This window comes from Thermobia domestica, chromosome 13 (genome assembly GCF_964235325.1).
Source record: "Thermobia domestica chromosome 13, izTheDome1.hap1.1, whole genome shotgun sequence".
NCBI lineage: Eukaryota > Metazoa > Arthropoda > Insecta > Zygentoma > Lepismatidae > Thermobia > Thermobia domestica.
The window spans coordinates 89,782,086-89,798,623 of record NC_137466.1 but is presented as its reverse complement, the minus strand read 5'-3'; the positions used below and the strand labels follow the sequence as shown (position 1 = coordinate 89,798,623).

Sequence of the window (16,538 nt, the reverse complement as noted above, 5' to 3'; positions counted from 1 at the left end):
GTCGTTTAGGAACTTCTGAATACTGTTAGTAGCATTTTTGATATTTCGTGATCAAAGGTTTCGAGGAGTCCATGCCCTCCCAACGTTTTTTCCAGGAAAATACGAAACACGAATATCCTTATTTTACGTCTACAATATCTGTGCACAATTTCACTCACTTCGGTCCAGTTCTTCTTGCCTTTCGGGCGTAAACTTCCAAAATTTTGTGGGAGCTTTTGTCCCCAAAACCGTTTTTCCGCAGAAAATAAAAAGCTCGTATTCGTTTATTTCACATGTAGTATCTACCTGTTAAATTTTATTAAAATCAGTGTTATACTTGGGAAGTGTTACATGTTAGTTTGGAAGAACATGTTAATAGTCAATAGAAAATAGAACCATTTTTCGATTCGGTTTGGTTTCGCTTACCCGTTTGAAAATCGGTTTGTATTACAAACCGAAAATTACGGTTTACGACATCTAACCGTTCAGGTCTACTAGCCTTGACCGTACACTGGATCCGCGCTTATATATTTGGTCTAGGAATTAATTCGTGCGGGTGGACAAGAGATGGCGCAACGAACGGAGCGTCCCACAGTTCCGTGTATCCACACATGTGTTGCAAACCCCTGTCATCGCGTATCGTTCGTAGTATAGGGCAGTGGATTAAAGCGTCAACAACACCAGTTTGTAGTGAAGTGAACATGGCGCAATTTGTACCTGATAAAATGTTTTTGCGGGGTGTCCTGCTGCATTACTTTAACATGCAGAAAAGTGCGACTGAAAGTCATCGTATTTTGGTGGAAGTGTATGGTGACCATGCTCTAGCTGAGCGAACGTGTCAGAAGTGGTTTGCACGGTTTAGAAGTGGTGATTTCGGCTTGACAGACCAAGAGCGAGCTGGACAGCCAAAAAAATTTCAAGACGAAGAATTGACAGCATTGCTCGAGCAGGATTCGTGTCAAACGCAGGAACAACTTGCAGCAGCATTAGGCGTTGATCAAACAGTCTCCAAACGCTTGAAAGCCATGGGAATGATTCAAAAGATGTCACATTGGGTTCCACATGAATTGAAAGACGAAAAACTATTTGCGAATTGCTGCTTCAACGACAGAGCAGAAAGGGATTTCTGCATCGAATTATTACGGGTGATGAGAAGTGGATCCATTACGAGAACCCTAAACGAAAAAGGCCTGGGTGAAACCAGGTGAACGAGATATTCACTGTGCAAAGGTTATGCTGTGCATATGGTGGGATATGAAAGGTGTGGTGTACTATGAGCTGCTGCAACCGGGTGAAACTATGAATGGAGAACGTTATCGACGACAATTAATGCGTTTGAAGCAAGCTCTGGCCAGAACACGACCAGAATGGGAGAACAGACATGATAAACTTATTGTTCAACATGATAACGCTCGCCCACATGTCGCAAAACCGGTCAAAACCTATTTAGAAAATGTCGGATGGGAAGTTTTACCCCACCCGCCGTATTCACCAGACGTTACTCCTTCGGACTACTACTTGTTCGATTGCATGAACAACGATTTGATTGGACAGCGGTTTACTTCTTCAGAAGATATCGAAACATGGGTCTCTGACTGGATCGCTTCCAAGGATGGGGACTTCTTTCGCCACGGAATCCGTACATTGCCTGACAGATGGGCGAAAGTGGTGGCTAGCGATGGACAATATTTTTCTTAAGGTATTTATGTATTTTGTGTTTGTACTACAGCTTCAATGTGTGCGTACCAACCGCACGAATTAATTCCTAGACCAAATATATACAGGGTGGTAGGTAACTCCACCGACAAACTTTGGGAGGCGATTCCTTATATGAAATGAAAGAAAAAAGTTCTAATAAATATGGGACGAAAAACGTCTCCTTACAGAGTTATGAACCGCCGAAAATTCGAAAATTTACGTTTCGAAACGCTCTGCCTTAGAAACTACAGGATCAATCCAAAGCGGTTTAAGGAATTACAAAGGAACTAGTATGCGAGCTATCTAAATATCCATGTTTTACCATCCTCCGTTATCGGCGAAACGAACTTTAAAAAGGAAATTGAGGTATAGGGATACTCCTTTAAGTACTAATAACGCGTTCGTTTCGCCGATAACGGAGGATGGTAAAACATGGGTATTTAGATAGATCGCATACTAGTTCCTGTATAATTCCTTAAACCGCTTGTTATAGGTCCTATAGTTTCTAAGGCAAGGCGTTTCGAAACATGATTTTTCGAATTTTCGGCGGTTCGTAACTCCGAAACGAGACGTTTTTCGACCTACGTTTATAAGAACTTTTTTCTTTCATTTCATATAAGGAATCACCTCCCAAAGTTTGTCGGTGGAGTTACCTACCACCCTGTATATAAAACTAAAAAATGTAATTGAATATGGTCTCTTTCTAGGTCAAGGATGCTTAACGTTGTTTTGAATCCATCGAGCCACTTGTCCAGTTGAGCATCATGTTGCGGCCAACAATTGAAAAACGAAAGGAGTGTCCTTCCAAAAATCACTTTCAAAAACGTGTCAACGTTTTTATAAAAGTTAAATAACAAAACCTGAGGTTTAGTAGTTGTCTCAATTTTAAAAGTTGTCAATATTGTAAAGGAATCTGTGAGTTTGTGCCGTCGCCCACATTAAAGACTGACAGTGATTGATCTATTATTGATTGATTGATTTTGTAGATATCAAATTCATCAGCGAACAATGATGTGGGTTGTCTAATTTTGTCTGTGCTGCTTGTGTTTATTGCGATTGAGTGTATTTCGGGAAAGGACAGAGACCTTTGCAATATTATTATGTTTTTATATTGTAAGAAACGAGCAACATGTGGACTGATTCTCTGAAGATCTAGTAACCGACTGTCAGTGTTTTGCTGAATCAGCACTCTGCAAATGTGTTATGTTTTTATGTAATTGTTTCGCCTTTTGTAAATAAATGTATGAGACTTTCCTGATTCCTCCCATTACCTCAATGCACACCTCCCGTGACGTCTGGGACTCGCTTCTAGGCTTACCTTTAATAGTCGCCGAACCCTGAGCCCGACCTTAAATAGGACCGAAGACTTCCGCTTGGGGAGGTTGCGGTCGAAGTTGCTACCGGAGTTGGAGTTGCTGTCGAAGGTGGATTGCGAACTGGCCGATGGCTGCTGCATCTGGCCAGTGGACGAGAGCCTGATTCACCAGAGAGAATTTCATCAACCCGAGACCAGCGGACCACCAGAGCCATTGAGAGAGCATGGAGCCGAGCCTGTGGACATCGGTCTTGATCATCGAGGAGTATCAGCTTTTGAGCCCAGACGTCGAAATGAAGGTATTCCTATCATCATCCTAACCTCCTTCCCCCACCCAGTATCTCTTTCCTAAGAAATCCTTTTGCTAATACATTTCTGGATTATGCCCTTTTCTTCAGAGGATAGCCGTCCGATCTTAGTACCTGTCTAGAGCTAGAATACCCATTTCTTTCTTCTGACGGCTAGTGTGTAAGAGGTGTTTTTGCAGATTTTTCCTCCCTCTTACTCACCCTCTTCATGGTGATGTGCTTTTCTAGCTTTGCTAGTTAGCTTAATGCATGTTTTGAGTGTTTTTAGTTTTTCACCTCTCTCTTACTTTGTGCATGATTTTCTGTTTCTGAGTTGGCCAATAGCTGTTGTATTGAGCAGATATTTCAGTGCCGAATCGAGGCTGGATCTCTTGCGGGAGTGTAGCAGACGCACCCCGATCGAGACCAGTTATTGGGCATATCTCTTGCAACAGACGGATGGTTTCACCAGAGTGGAGTTCGATTCGCTATTTTTTCTGTGGGTCTGAGTAGTTCACTACTTATGCAGCAAGGCATCTTTTTGCCAAGTCTGAATTTAAAACTTTACTCTGTTTTAATCTATATGCAAAAGTGGCAAATTTGAAAATATCATTGTTTTAACGTTTTCCCATAATGGGCATCATTAATACAAAGGTTATTTATTTCAAAACTATTTTGGGTTTCCTTGGGTTGTAAAAGCCAATGGCTTGAGTTTCAGGTTGTTCTTTCAGGAAAAAATTGCCACGATAGGATTCGAACCCGGGTTTCTGCCATACGAGTTTCATGCTTTGCCATTTTTTTAACGTTCTCCCCAAGGGTGGTATTGTTCGTCACTAGCACCTTAAGTTCTTTCGACTTATAGACTGAAATAGTGATGTCGCCATTTCCTCTTCGTTACCATGGTGATCGCCACTTTTTTTCTAAACAAATGCATGAAGCGATAGGAATACTATAAAGTATACTGTTAATAAGAGCAGAGTTAATAGTAATTTTAGAATATTTTGAGACAAAGTAAACTTGGCAGGAAAAGATACAGATTAAGAATATGGGTCCACTATTTAGAAAATTTACAAGTGAAATCTAGTAATTAACAAAGTAACATATAAGGAACATTTCTCTACAGGGGCGACATCTCTAGGTAATCTGATGACACAGAAATTGCTTAATGCTTGCGCCGTTACCATGTAATGCACAATGAAAAAAATCAACTATACGCAATGTAAACACTCTAAGGTACAGACTGATGAGCTGTTAGCACAATGAAAATAGAACAAATATACGATTGGTCTACAAGGAAAAATGTATATTTTGAAAATAATGTTAATTATATTGACGCATTTAGATATTTTACACCCACCCTTTAAAATATGAGTGCATAGTTACAGTGGCTACAAAATAAAGAAACAAGCAATCAATCAATCAAAAAAAAGAAGAAGAAGCTTGTAACCATATATATATTCTAAGAATTTTCAATCTGGACCAATTTCTGATCGGTTAACATGCATCGGATATTTCCTTATATTTTGTACTTATTATAAAAGATATATTTTAACAGTACAACAAGAAAACATCCATTTATGAATGGTTCAGCACTGCAGACCTACACGTTTGAAATGTAATGTGTGATACAAATAGTACTAAATAAATATTTTCCAGATTTAAATTTAATATCCGATAATAAATAAGCTAAGTATATTTTGACATCAAACGTACCTTCCAAATGTATAAATCACAAAATCTTTGATATTAGGAGAAACATTTCACTTTCAACGCTTGTCATATTTTAACATATTATTTACCTAATCGCTTGCTTTTTCTATGATTTTGTAGTTTCATTCATTGGAATCTTTTTAAACATGTACAAGTGTTTCTTTTACTTTAGTTTGCAATCCAGAAGTTAACACGTTACTGTTTTCGCTTTGTACTTAGGTTCTTAGCCCGTTGTTTAGAAAATAAAATTACGATCACCATGGCAACGAAACGGATGTGACACACTAATTCAGTCTATTCCAGGACAGGGACACAAAGAAATATTGAGGGCAGTTAAAATTACGACCTTGCTCTTCAGAGGGATTCGAACTCCCAATGGGCTTCAGCTTACAGTTGTCAGTAATCTGCCACAAATTCCTCATACAAGGATAAAAAATAAACTAGTAGTTACGGAAGATACAAAAAGAACTTCCTCTTTCTACACGTGTTGATACAATTCCAAGAATGAGAAAATAATATCTGCCGTCTTTTCTTCTTTGGAAATTACAAGTTAGAGTGAAAAAAATAGTATCATTAAAAACGATGAGGTAGCCACAACTTGAAGAACGTTTTGTGATATTTTCCACATTGACGAAGTCTATATAAGTTGTTTTTGAGTTAAAGAAGGAAACGTTGAGTAAATCATTGTGACACTCACATAAGGAACGTTTCCTTATACGATTATTAGTATATTGTTTATAGTCTTACATGCAACGATTTTAACTAGCTAAAAGTTTGAATGAAAGCTGAAGTGGCGAGGTAGGTAAGAGGTTAGCGCATTGACCTTCTATTCGGCGGACACGGGTTCAAATCCCGGCCAGGTTGAAACTTTTTCAAATGTTTCAATTTCAATACATACCCAGATCATCTCCTCTCCAGAAAGGAAAAGATGTTGGAATGAGGAGAATTGGAAGTCTGTCAATGAAAACAATCATTTACAAACTTAATTCCAGCAGTTGTTCTAGATTTGATATTTCCGTGTACCACGCATTTTCTAATTCATGCGTGGTCAGTGTTTTTATTTCTTTGACCATACACAGCAATATTGAGATTAATATATGGTGTTCATTGGACAACACGCTCTGAACCATAGAGATTCATCTCAGAATGGAGAAATGTTTCGTGCGTCGTCTACTTATAATTTTACTTGCATAAAGATTGACTCAGGTCTACCAACTGCTGTCAGTGCGGAGAAAAGTTACGTGTAAGTTGGGTGGCATCTGCCCAGGCGTTTTAGAAACTGCAAATAATCTGGATCCCAAGTAATGCAATTAAAGCACTTAGGGAGGAGTTACTTTTGCTTGTCGCTGTAGACATATGCATAATTTCAATTGCAGAAAAATTAATTTACCATTATCGCGATATATAACAGATATTCCGAGAAATATATTTGTGTATCACAAAGCTTCTGACTCACACTGCATTATTTTTTGACAAGGATCTTTCGCTAATGGGCGTTAAGGTTAATGAAGTTTTACAGATTTTTTTTCTTGTGATTACAACGAAGCACAAACCTTAGCCCTTACAGAGTATTGGCTCCAACACTTAGAAATTAATTACGACGTAATAGCCGAAAATATTTTCAAGTAACATTTCATATTGACGAATAAGTTCAGTTTTCGTTAATTGAAATGAAACACATACGTAATATCATTAAAAATATACTTTTATTCAAACCTGCTCGTCATTAACATCACATAAATGTACTACACAACGATCAATTCAGCTTAAGTAATAAATGCCCGTATTTATAAATCTCCCCTGGCGTTAAGGGAGATAGCTACAAGTATAATGAATCTCATCCCTTAGGTGTAGTCAAAACCTGGAGGCACGTCGAAGCTCATCCAATGTGATAGGGGAAGCAAATTGTGCCATCTTTTGTAAGTAACCTGTGACATGAAAAAGCAATTTAAACTACAGAAAACGAAAATTATTCTTACTTGTAGAACATATCACGATGAAGACGAAAATAGGTATGGGCCAATCCCCCGAAATCCTCGTTCTCTTAGAACATACAACAAAAACAATGTGCACTCTAGCGGCCAGAAACAAACTCGATACAAACAACTGCAATTCATAATCCACAAAGAAGACTTGCCATTTTCAGTTGTTTACTGTCAACACTTGGAAGTTTTAACATAAATGGACGAGTGCAAGTAGTTGTATGTGTGAAGAAAATTATACAATAATAGATTGTCATAGCTTGTGATACTTCACTCAACTAAACAAAAATTTTATACTATTTCAGAACTGTTTATTAATTATGTAACGTTTATATATATATATATATATATATATATATATATATATAGACCAGCTTTAACGTCAAAACAGCTTTGACACACCTGAATTCTGTATTCACCTAGGTATTTGGCAAGTAGGGGGCTTCATATGCATGGTTTATTCATATCGTTTTTAAGCGAATCGTGTGTGTTCCCTGGTTGGATAACACATAGGGAACAAGTTTAGGAGAGATTTATAAATACGGTTGTATGATTAAAATAAAACACAAAATATAAAATGATGTCAACACTGATTCAATAAATAATATTACTGATATTAGCATGTTTTCATATGCCACAAATTACGAAACTGAATTTTAAATTTAAATATGAGTATTTTTAAGGTTTAGTGTAGTTTAAGTGTCAAGTGAATATTGCCTATAGTGAGGAAAAAGAAGGTGGCTGCCATCTAACATGTCTCAGTTTGTATTTTAATCCGTACAACTGTACTCCTCAAATATGAATCAAGTACATGAAAAATAAAAATTAATGGAAGAGATCAATTCCTCTCCGGTATTCGAACCTTTTCAAATACTGTTTTCTCTCTTTTTAACTTTCAACTGAAGGCTTTTCTTTCACACTGGAAGAACAAATACTGTTATATGACACTTAAAGCTACGAAAAATAGTATCTTCTTTCAATATTCATACTTACGTACCAGTCTTACGAAAATGAAAGTAATATTAATATTAAATTTAGTTTTGTATTATAGCTTTTGATGAAATATGTATTTCTATAAAGTGCAAACAAGTACTTTCAAATACAAGTAAGTAGTCACTTCCATACAAAACAAGTCAATTACAGAATTCTCAAGATTACTAACTTCACGCAGCTTTTATCATTCTTTTTTTATACGAGGATGACTGAAATTTTTTGAGCCTAACACAGAAACAAACCAGAACAGAAAAAACATATGCTTCATAATAGTGCAACTTTTGGGTAATGTGTACCAATTTCATGGTTCTAAGAAATTTATTTTGTCTTTAACAGGCCCTGAAGTGAGTCGGATCTCAGAGTTGAATCTGCCCCTGCACGATGGATTCAAGAAGAGTTGAAAATGAACTAAGATCAACGAGACCATCAACGAAAATACTACTCTCGTACTTGACATGATCATACAAGATCGGCGATTGTCAACTCATCAGATAGTACACAGCCTGGACATACCACAGGAGAAGCAGATCACACTCTGACACATGAACTTGGTTTTCCAAAGTTTCAGCTCGATGGGTCCCACGTCTTCTGACTCTTGAACAAAAGAGCACTTGGGACACCACATCACTGAAAAATTTGAAACTGTTTGGACGTGATATGGACTACTTTCTGTCACGATTCATTACAATGGACGAATGCTAGGTTCATCACAATCAGCCCATAACTAACAACAGTCCAATGGAAGCACCCTGCATCCTCCTAATAAAACAAAGGTCTCCCCCTCCCGCTGGCAAGGTAAGGTACCAGTTTTTTGGGATTCCCAAAGGGTGATATTGATTGATTACCTTCAAAGGGTCACACCATTACAGAAAGATATTACGCTAAAATAGTGAAGAAAAAATCAGAACTTAAATTCAAGACCAAATAGCTACATATGATGGTCAGAGTAGTTCTCTACCACCACGACAATATTTCTCACATGTGCACACACTCAGATCATACCTCCACCGTTGCCATAGCAATTATTCATGAATGCGTATTTGAAGTTGCTCCTTAGCTATTCTATTCACTAGATTTTATTCCCTCAGACTTCCATTCGTTCCCGAATTTAAAAAGGTTCTAACTGAACGACGGTCTACAATCGATACTGATGTTATTACAGACATGGAGGAGTTATTGTGATCACAACTTAAATATTTGTTTCTACTGGAATAAGGACACTTCAATACCGCAGAACAAGTGCGTTGATGGACAAGGATTATGCTGAAGGCATTAAAATGATTAGGAGATTAAGATGAAGGCACAATTACATCTGTGCCTCTTAGTTCCCTGAAGGCTCAAAACTTTTTAGTCATTCTTCGTATTTATTTTATTACAAGTAATGGAATACACGGACACAAGATTTAATAACACAAGTATCCTGTACTGTAGGCGACAATCTAGGCATAATTGTGCTGCAAGGTTTCAGCAATGTGGTTAAGTGTAAGAATGAGTTTACAATATGATAACATTCTGCCTATCTGTTACCATTAATATATATCGTGTTACTTAAGCAATGAAGAATTGACACTCTAAAACTTCGTGTTATACATGCAATACACAGTAATGAGTAAGATTCTCAGATAGATGCTTCATTAGCGAGTTGTGGGTAAACTTACGTTAACGATTACACTTACCACGAGTTCTTGAATGTTATATGCTGTACATGTCCTTGAACAAGGAATTTACTGGAAAAAAAAATCCTCCAAAAATCTTGCTAACTCAAACTTCATACATAATATAACCAAACGAAGCACCAGATCTGTTTCTGTTAAATTTTGGTGACTAAAATTTTCCCGCCAGAGAAGCACTCTAAAAAGCAATTACATTCATGTTTGCGCTCTTGATCCAATATAGCAAATCTGCTGAAATTTAGTATTCTAGTACACCAAGTAACATAAAATTCAGAATAATTGTAAATTCAAAAGCCATATGTTTGTCACAATTTTCCCTCAAGAGGCTGATAAATTTCATTGTGACGATTCCCGTATTGTATAAATAATGAACAAAAAGCTTTGCCAATTCACTGTTCAACCTGATGATCGACCATGTTACTATTGAAGTAACTATTTTCCTAATTATGTGTTTACTGTTACTAACTATTAATTGTTTCCGAAAACAAACGAAAATAATTTTCTTCATTATTTGAACTATCCACATTTCAATCTACTAGAATTTCTAGAATTCTTTTTTCATTTTGGTCCTCTTCCGCTTCAGGTACATTTGGTTTACATTATTGGTATTGAATCTCTCCCATTTTCAGAACTATGTATCTCAGTAAAAGTGACTCCTATAAAAATCAAACGACACGATTCAATCTATTAGGAATTCATTAGAATTTTTATTTTGATGTTTCTTTTATTTCGTTCAAAGTGAAAGTCGTGAAAAATTGGAACAATTAATTGAAGAATCCAGGTTATTGGTGGAACAATAAATAAATAAATCTTGGAACAATACTCTCGTCACGCTCTGAAATTATGCACGGACAATGAAGAATATTATTTGCGTGTGAAGAATTTCACTTTTAAGAAAGAAAGAAAAAAAAACAAAAAAAAAAAACAAAGATTTCGATGTTGCAGGTATTCTCTTCTGTTCAATTAACCATAGTTTTAAGGTCGTTTCAGCATGAGTGTTATGTAGGATCATTTACACAGTTTCAAGTAGGATCCAAATTGCATGTCCTCATCAGTAATCGAACTCCAACCAAACCCGTTCCCATATAAACTATGTGATCAAAAGTGTCCGGACACCCCCCAAAACATACGTTTTTCATATTAGGTGCATTGTGCTGCCACCTACTGCCAGGCACTCATTATCAGCGACCTCAGTGGTCATTAGACATCGTTAGAAAGCAGAATGGGGCGCTCCGCGGAACTTACGGACTTCGAACGTGGTCAGGTGATTGGTGTCACTTGTGTCAGAAGTCTGTACGCGAGATTTCCATACTCTTACACATCCCTAGGTCCACTGTGTCTGATGTGATAGTGAAGTGGAAACGTGAAGGGACACGTACAGCACAAAAGCGTACAGACCCACCTCGTCTATTGACTGACAGAGACCGTCGACAGTTGAAGAGGGTCGCAAAGTGTAATAGGCAGACATCTATCCAGACTATCACACAGGAATTTCAAACTGCATCGGGATAAACTCCAAGTACTATGACAGTTAGGCATGAGGTGAGAAAACTTGGATTTCATGGCCGAGCGGTTGCTCATAAACCACACATCACGCAGGTAAATGCCAAAAGACGCCTCGCTTGGTGTAAGGAGCGTAAACATTGGACGATTGAACAGTGGAAAAACGTTGTGTGGAGTGACGAATCACGGTACACAACATAGTGATCCGATGGCAGGGTGTAGGTAGGGCGAATGCCCGGTGAACGTCATCTGTCAGCATGTGTAGTGCCAACAGTAAAATTCGGAGGTGGTAGTGTTATGATGTGGTTGTGTTTTTCTTGGAAAGGGCTTGCACCCCTTGCTGTTTCTGCGTGGCACTCTCACAGCGCAGGCCTACATTGATGTTTTAAGCACCTTCTTGCTTCCCACTGTTGAAGAGCGATTGCATCTTTCAACACGATCGAGCACCTGTTCATACTGCACGGCCTGTGGCGGAGTGGTTACACGACCATAACATCCCTGTAATGGACTGGCCTGCACAGAGTCCTGACTTGAATCCTATAGAACACCTTTAAGATGTTTTGGAACGCCGACTTCGTGCCAGGCCTCACCGACCTACATCGATACCTCTCCTCAGTTCAGCACTCCGTGAAGAATGGGCTGCCATTCCCCAAGAAACCTTCCAGCACCTGATTGAAAGTATGCCTGCGAAAGTGGAAGCTGTCATCAAGGCCAAGGGTGGGCCAACACCATATTGAATTCCAGCAGTACCGATAGAGGGCGCCACGAACTTGTAACTCATTTTCAGCCAGGTGTCCGGATACTTTTGATCACATAGTGTATGTAGTCCAGTTAACGAAGGAAAAATATAAAATTAAATCTTGTAGTATTGAAATTTGGCACAATGTGTGTGGAGAGAGGGATGGGCTAAACAACATAATAAAAGTTCTCGAGCGGAAAGTATAGGACTATTTTCGCAGAAAATATAATGTTACATTCAGAACAGCATCTTGTCAAATGTGGCTCAAAGAAGATTGACGCTAAATAAGTATCAGTATTGATGACACTCCCAGAATGACATCGGCTAATCGAAGAATCATTCGCAATAGCCATTCCACACAAAAATCTACAGTAATTTCTCATATCTATTACCAATATTCCAAACAAGCATACTTTAAATATTAACAATATATCTGTCTCTTCTCCCAGTCACATTTGTTTAAAAATGTTACGCACAGCTTACACATCTGAAAATGTATGTGTCACTGGCTTCAGAGCTCTATTCTGAACTGAATTTATATTTATAAAGACCAGAAATATGTACTTGCGTATTCAAGCTGAACAACCACCTTTCATTCCAAATTTCTCTACTCTAACCCGTAAATAGCATGTTTTGATATATAGGCTTGCAAGAGTCTTCAAACGCGCAATAACTACGTATATTTGCTCTTTTGAAGACTCTTGCAACTAAGCCTATGTATAAAAATATATTATCTCTTTACTGCAATTCTACTTATGGAATAAAATACAGAGCTGCAAGGTGGGTGCTCATTACTTTTAAACATTATTATATGTATCTAACATGTAACATTTTTATTCGGCAGTGATCTACAGAATTATTTTTTACAACTGAATTGCACAAAAGCACATTTAATTTAAAAAAATATTACAAAGAAAAGAAACAGACGAGATCCTATATGGTAACTAATAGCTATATGGTATCTGACATATATATAACAAATCCATTATACACTTTTACAAAATTATTACTTATAAATATCTCAATAAAAAATATTTTAATCTTTCAATATACAAATTCATTTAAAGGCACCATAATGAAAGGAAAAAAAACAACACTTATAATACACATTTACATTCTGAAAAAGTTCTTTATTTTAATGGAATGATTCAATTTTCGGCGCATTTTGAAAATTCTTTTTTAACCCTGTTATATTTCATCTTCTTCCGTCTTCCCCCTTTCCTTCCTTTTTTACGTTTTACACTCCGAGTTTGTCCTAAATTAATAGTTCGCTTCAATGGAAACTGATCATGGTAGTTAATACAAGAGTCCTTTTGCGAACTTATTGGAATGTAGCATCTCACAGGTGATGAAGGGACGTCAATTGTCTGATCATCTGGAAAGATTTATTTTTGCTGTTAATTAAACTATATATAATAACTATTCGTACAAGTACAGTTTTCTTGCGTTTCTTTTGTTATTTTTTTAAAATTATTGTTGGACATTGCCTAGAATTAAACCAAGATCTTATCGCATACAAGCGAAACAAATATTTATACTGATTAAAAAAAATCATATTTAATAATTTTTAAAATACATATTTAAAAAATACAGATCTCCCCCTCCCTTCCCCAAATCACACAATTCTCAAGGCTCTTTGCAATGCACTGTGGGCCAGAAGCAGAATCTGACCGGAAAAAGTAGTTTTGGCAACTATGTCTAATCTACATTCGAACAGCATAGTTGTGTTAATTGAAAACCGAAGTTTCTTGCTATATGTCAATAAACACAGATAACTTATAGTGGTGGTAGTAACACGTCAAAGTTGATAGTTCATTATATGCTTAGTAGCGTGCTGAATTAGGGTGGTATGAACGTAAAGTTTGTGGTTTAATTATACATGTGAAAAGGCAAGGAACGTTCGCGAAATAAGCTATGAGTAAAGGTATGTATATGTACTTGCTGTTTGACTTAAGTTTTGTTTGATTGGTTTATTTTGCTTTTCTGTAGAAGTATCTCTAGAGAGTGCAAGTAATTACGCAGTAAAGAACTGCTATTGGAAATTCAAACTGACATTTAAGAATGTACCAGGGAAGCAAGAAAGTTCGTGCGCTTTTATACTATGGAAGAAAACTGTCAATTACAGGGTTTTAACGGTTTGTTTATTCTGCAAAATAGCCTCCATTTGCTTCTACAACCTTCTCCCAGCGCTCAACAAGCTTGTAAATGCCAGTTTTGTAGAATATTTGTTCCCGAGACTCGGAAAACTCAGCAACTGCATTTTTGACGTCTTGTTCAGTCTTGAACTGCCTGCCACGCATAAAGTTGTCTATGGCCAAGAATAAATGGCAATCCGAAGGGGCGACATCTGGGGAGTAGGGAGGATGAGATACAAGCTCCCAACAAAGTTCTGAGATTACTTCCAGCGCCTGTTTTGCGGTGTGAGGGCGCGCGTTGTCCTGGTTATAGAGCACACCTCTTTTGTTTACTAGTGCTGGCTGTTTCTGGGTCAGTTTGGTGGCTACCATTCTCAGTTGTGATGAGTACACATCTTTGGTAATTGTCTTACCACGTTCCAAGAATTCGTAGTGCACGATACCGTTTGTAGTCCACCAAACACAGAGCAAAACCTTGTGTTGATGGATGTTCGGTTTTGCAGTCAAAGGCTTCGGATCATTCGGTGATAGCCAATGGTATGACCGTTTTTTATTGTCATACATGACCCACTTCTCGTCACAAGTTATTATATGGTCCAAAATTGGACAGATTTTGTGTCTCGTCAACAAAAATGAACAGATATTCAGTCTTAGAACTTGGCTCATAGCGGTCAGCTCATGAGAGACCCACTGACCCAGTTTTCAGGTCTTCCCCAACTGATGCAGACTTACCCGAATAGATTTCCTGCTTACCTCGAATCGGTGAGCAAGTTCCTCGCATGTTTGACTGGAATAATCTTCAATAGAGGCCTTCAGGTGGTCCATATCCACTGATTTAGGCCTCCCAGAGCGAGGCTTATCTTGAAAGGTCTCGTCACTAGTTGAAAAGGTCTGGAACCATTTTTGTGCTGTACATTTACTTATTACACCCTCTCCGAGCGCAACACATATTTTTCTAGCTGCTTCTGCACCATTTGTCCCCAATTTAAACTCGTAAAGCAAACAAGCTCTAAAAACTTTATTTGACACTGACATGATCACGAGCGATTTTTACACACTACACTGACAAATGCGTTGTTATATTCACCGTGGCTGATGCGTCAATGAATAAGCTTTCCCAAACAGTCAAAACTTTCATGCTACGGGGACAGATGTCGCCGCAGCAGCCAAATGGAAGCGGGAGTTGTTCAAAAGCGCACGAACTTTCTTGCTTCCCTGGTACGTCCATGTCTGTAGCGAGATTTTTCGTTATGGTGTAGTTTGATATGTGTATTTTGAAATACAGTTGTAATCTACTGCCCATTCTTGCCTGATTTTTATATTTATCCTATTTTCAAAGATAGGTGTAGAGCCGGACATGCTCGTCGTGACGCGCAAGGGCCTGTACGAGGTGCTATGTTCTAAGCCATCAAACGAAGCACTTTATAATTATATTACGAACAACTAGGAATGGAAAGCCTATCTGCGGATGTTCTTCGCAGTATGTAAATGACTAAGTGCCTTCAAAGATGATTTCGAGAAGCGTTGGAAGCTGTGTAATAAAATGACTGGTCGAATTTTATCGAAATATAATGATTGGTTGGAAGTACATATTAAGTTCTCTGATAAAGTGGTTACTGCTTTGAAAACGATCTTTCGAAGACAAGAGCATAGACCTTCGACAAGCAAATTAGGCAGACCTAGTAAACCCTTCGAAGATTCGGGAATGAAGTCGAAGAAAAACCTTGTAAAACCACTCGTTACACATTCTGAGCAAGAGCTGGTGTTGACTACCCAAAGGCCATTGAGAGTTGCTGGAAAAAGAGATGCCGCATTTGTATTAGGAGGAATTACTCAAACGACACCCAAGAGAGCAACAAAATATGAGAAAGCTTATCATTCGCCAAAACTCTATCCAAACACTTATCCGGATCAAGCCGTTGCACTTATTGTAGATATCAATTTATCTAAAAGACAGTATATCAATTTCAGACTAGGCGCAAAGGCAAAATATTGTGACATATATCCTTCGTATAATGTGGTGCGGGAAGCAAAATTAGTGTTATACCAGAGAAGAAAATATTATAGTAACTGACATGTTAGCCGAAGTTCATTTACAAGCAATAATAGATCAGACAATTGAGGGCATCTGACTTTACAAGAAGATGTTATTAAACAGTGTACCAGAGATGGAGACATAATCAAATTAGTGTGTACGTGGGGTTGCGATGGAAGCAGTTGTCATAGTGTATATAAGCAGAAAGTTCAAACAGAAAATGAATCAAACACTGTATATAGTGACTCAGATATTTTTGCTATCTCCTTCGTTCCCTTACAGTTGTATTCAACATCAGATGGGGAGGCTGACAAAACAATTTTGTGGCAAAATCCCAGACCATCATCGCCTAGATTTTGTCCTTCCGTTAAATCGTTGTACCAAAAAGAGACAACTGAACTGTCGGGAATGGAGGTACGTTTAATGGAAACGCAAATACGTAATTTAAAGCCTACTAATGTACTGACTCAGGAGAAGGAAATAACTGTC

The 16,538-nt window shown here is 37.8% G+C and overlaps 1 protein-coding gene across 4 annotated transcripts in view; it reads right to left on the bottom strand.

The window, feature by feature from the left end:
* Window positions 1-6,673: 6,673 nt before the first annotated feature.
* Window positions 6,674-16,538, bottom strand: part of LOC145668318 (uncharacterized) — a 147,678-nt gene continuing 137,813 nt past the window's right edge. For 2 of the 4 annotated variants that reach the window (XM_081736047.1, XM_081736046.1), the window contains one exon: window positions 13,115-13,254. Coding sequence is in view for 2 of the 4 variants with exons in the window: in XM_081736046.1 (XP_081592172.1) it covers window positions 13,251-13,254 (4 nt within the window). In the remaining 2 variants the exon portion in view is untranslated. Of the gene's footprint in view, window positions 13,255-16,538 lie in introns of all 4 variants that reach the window. The other 2 variants (XM_081736045.1, XR_014128011.1) reach the window with 2 other exon arrangements.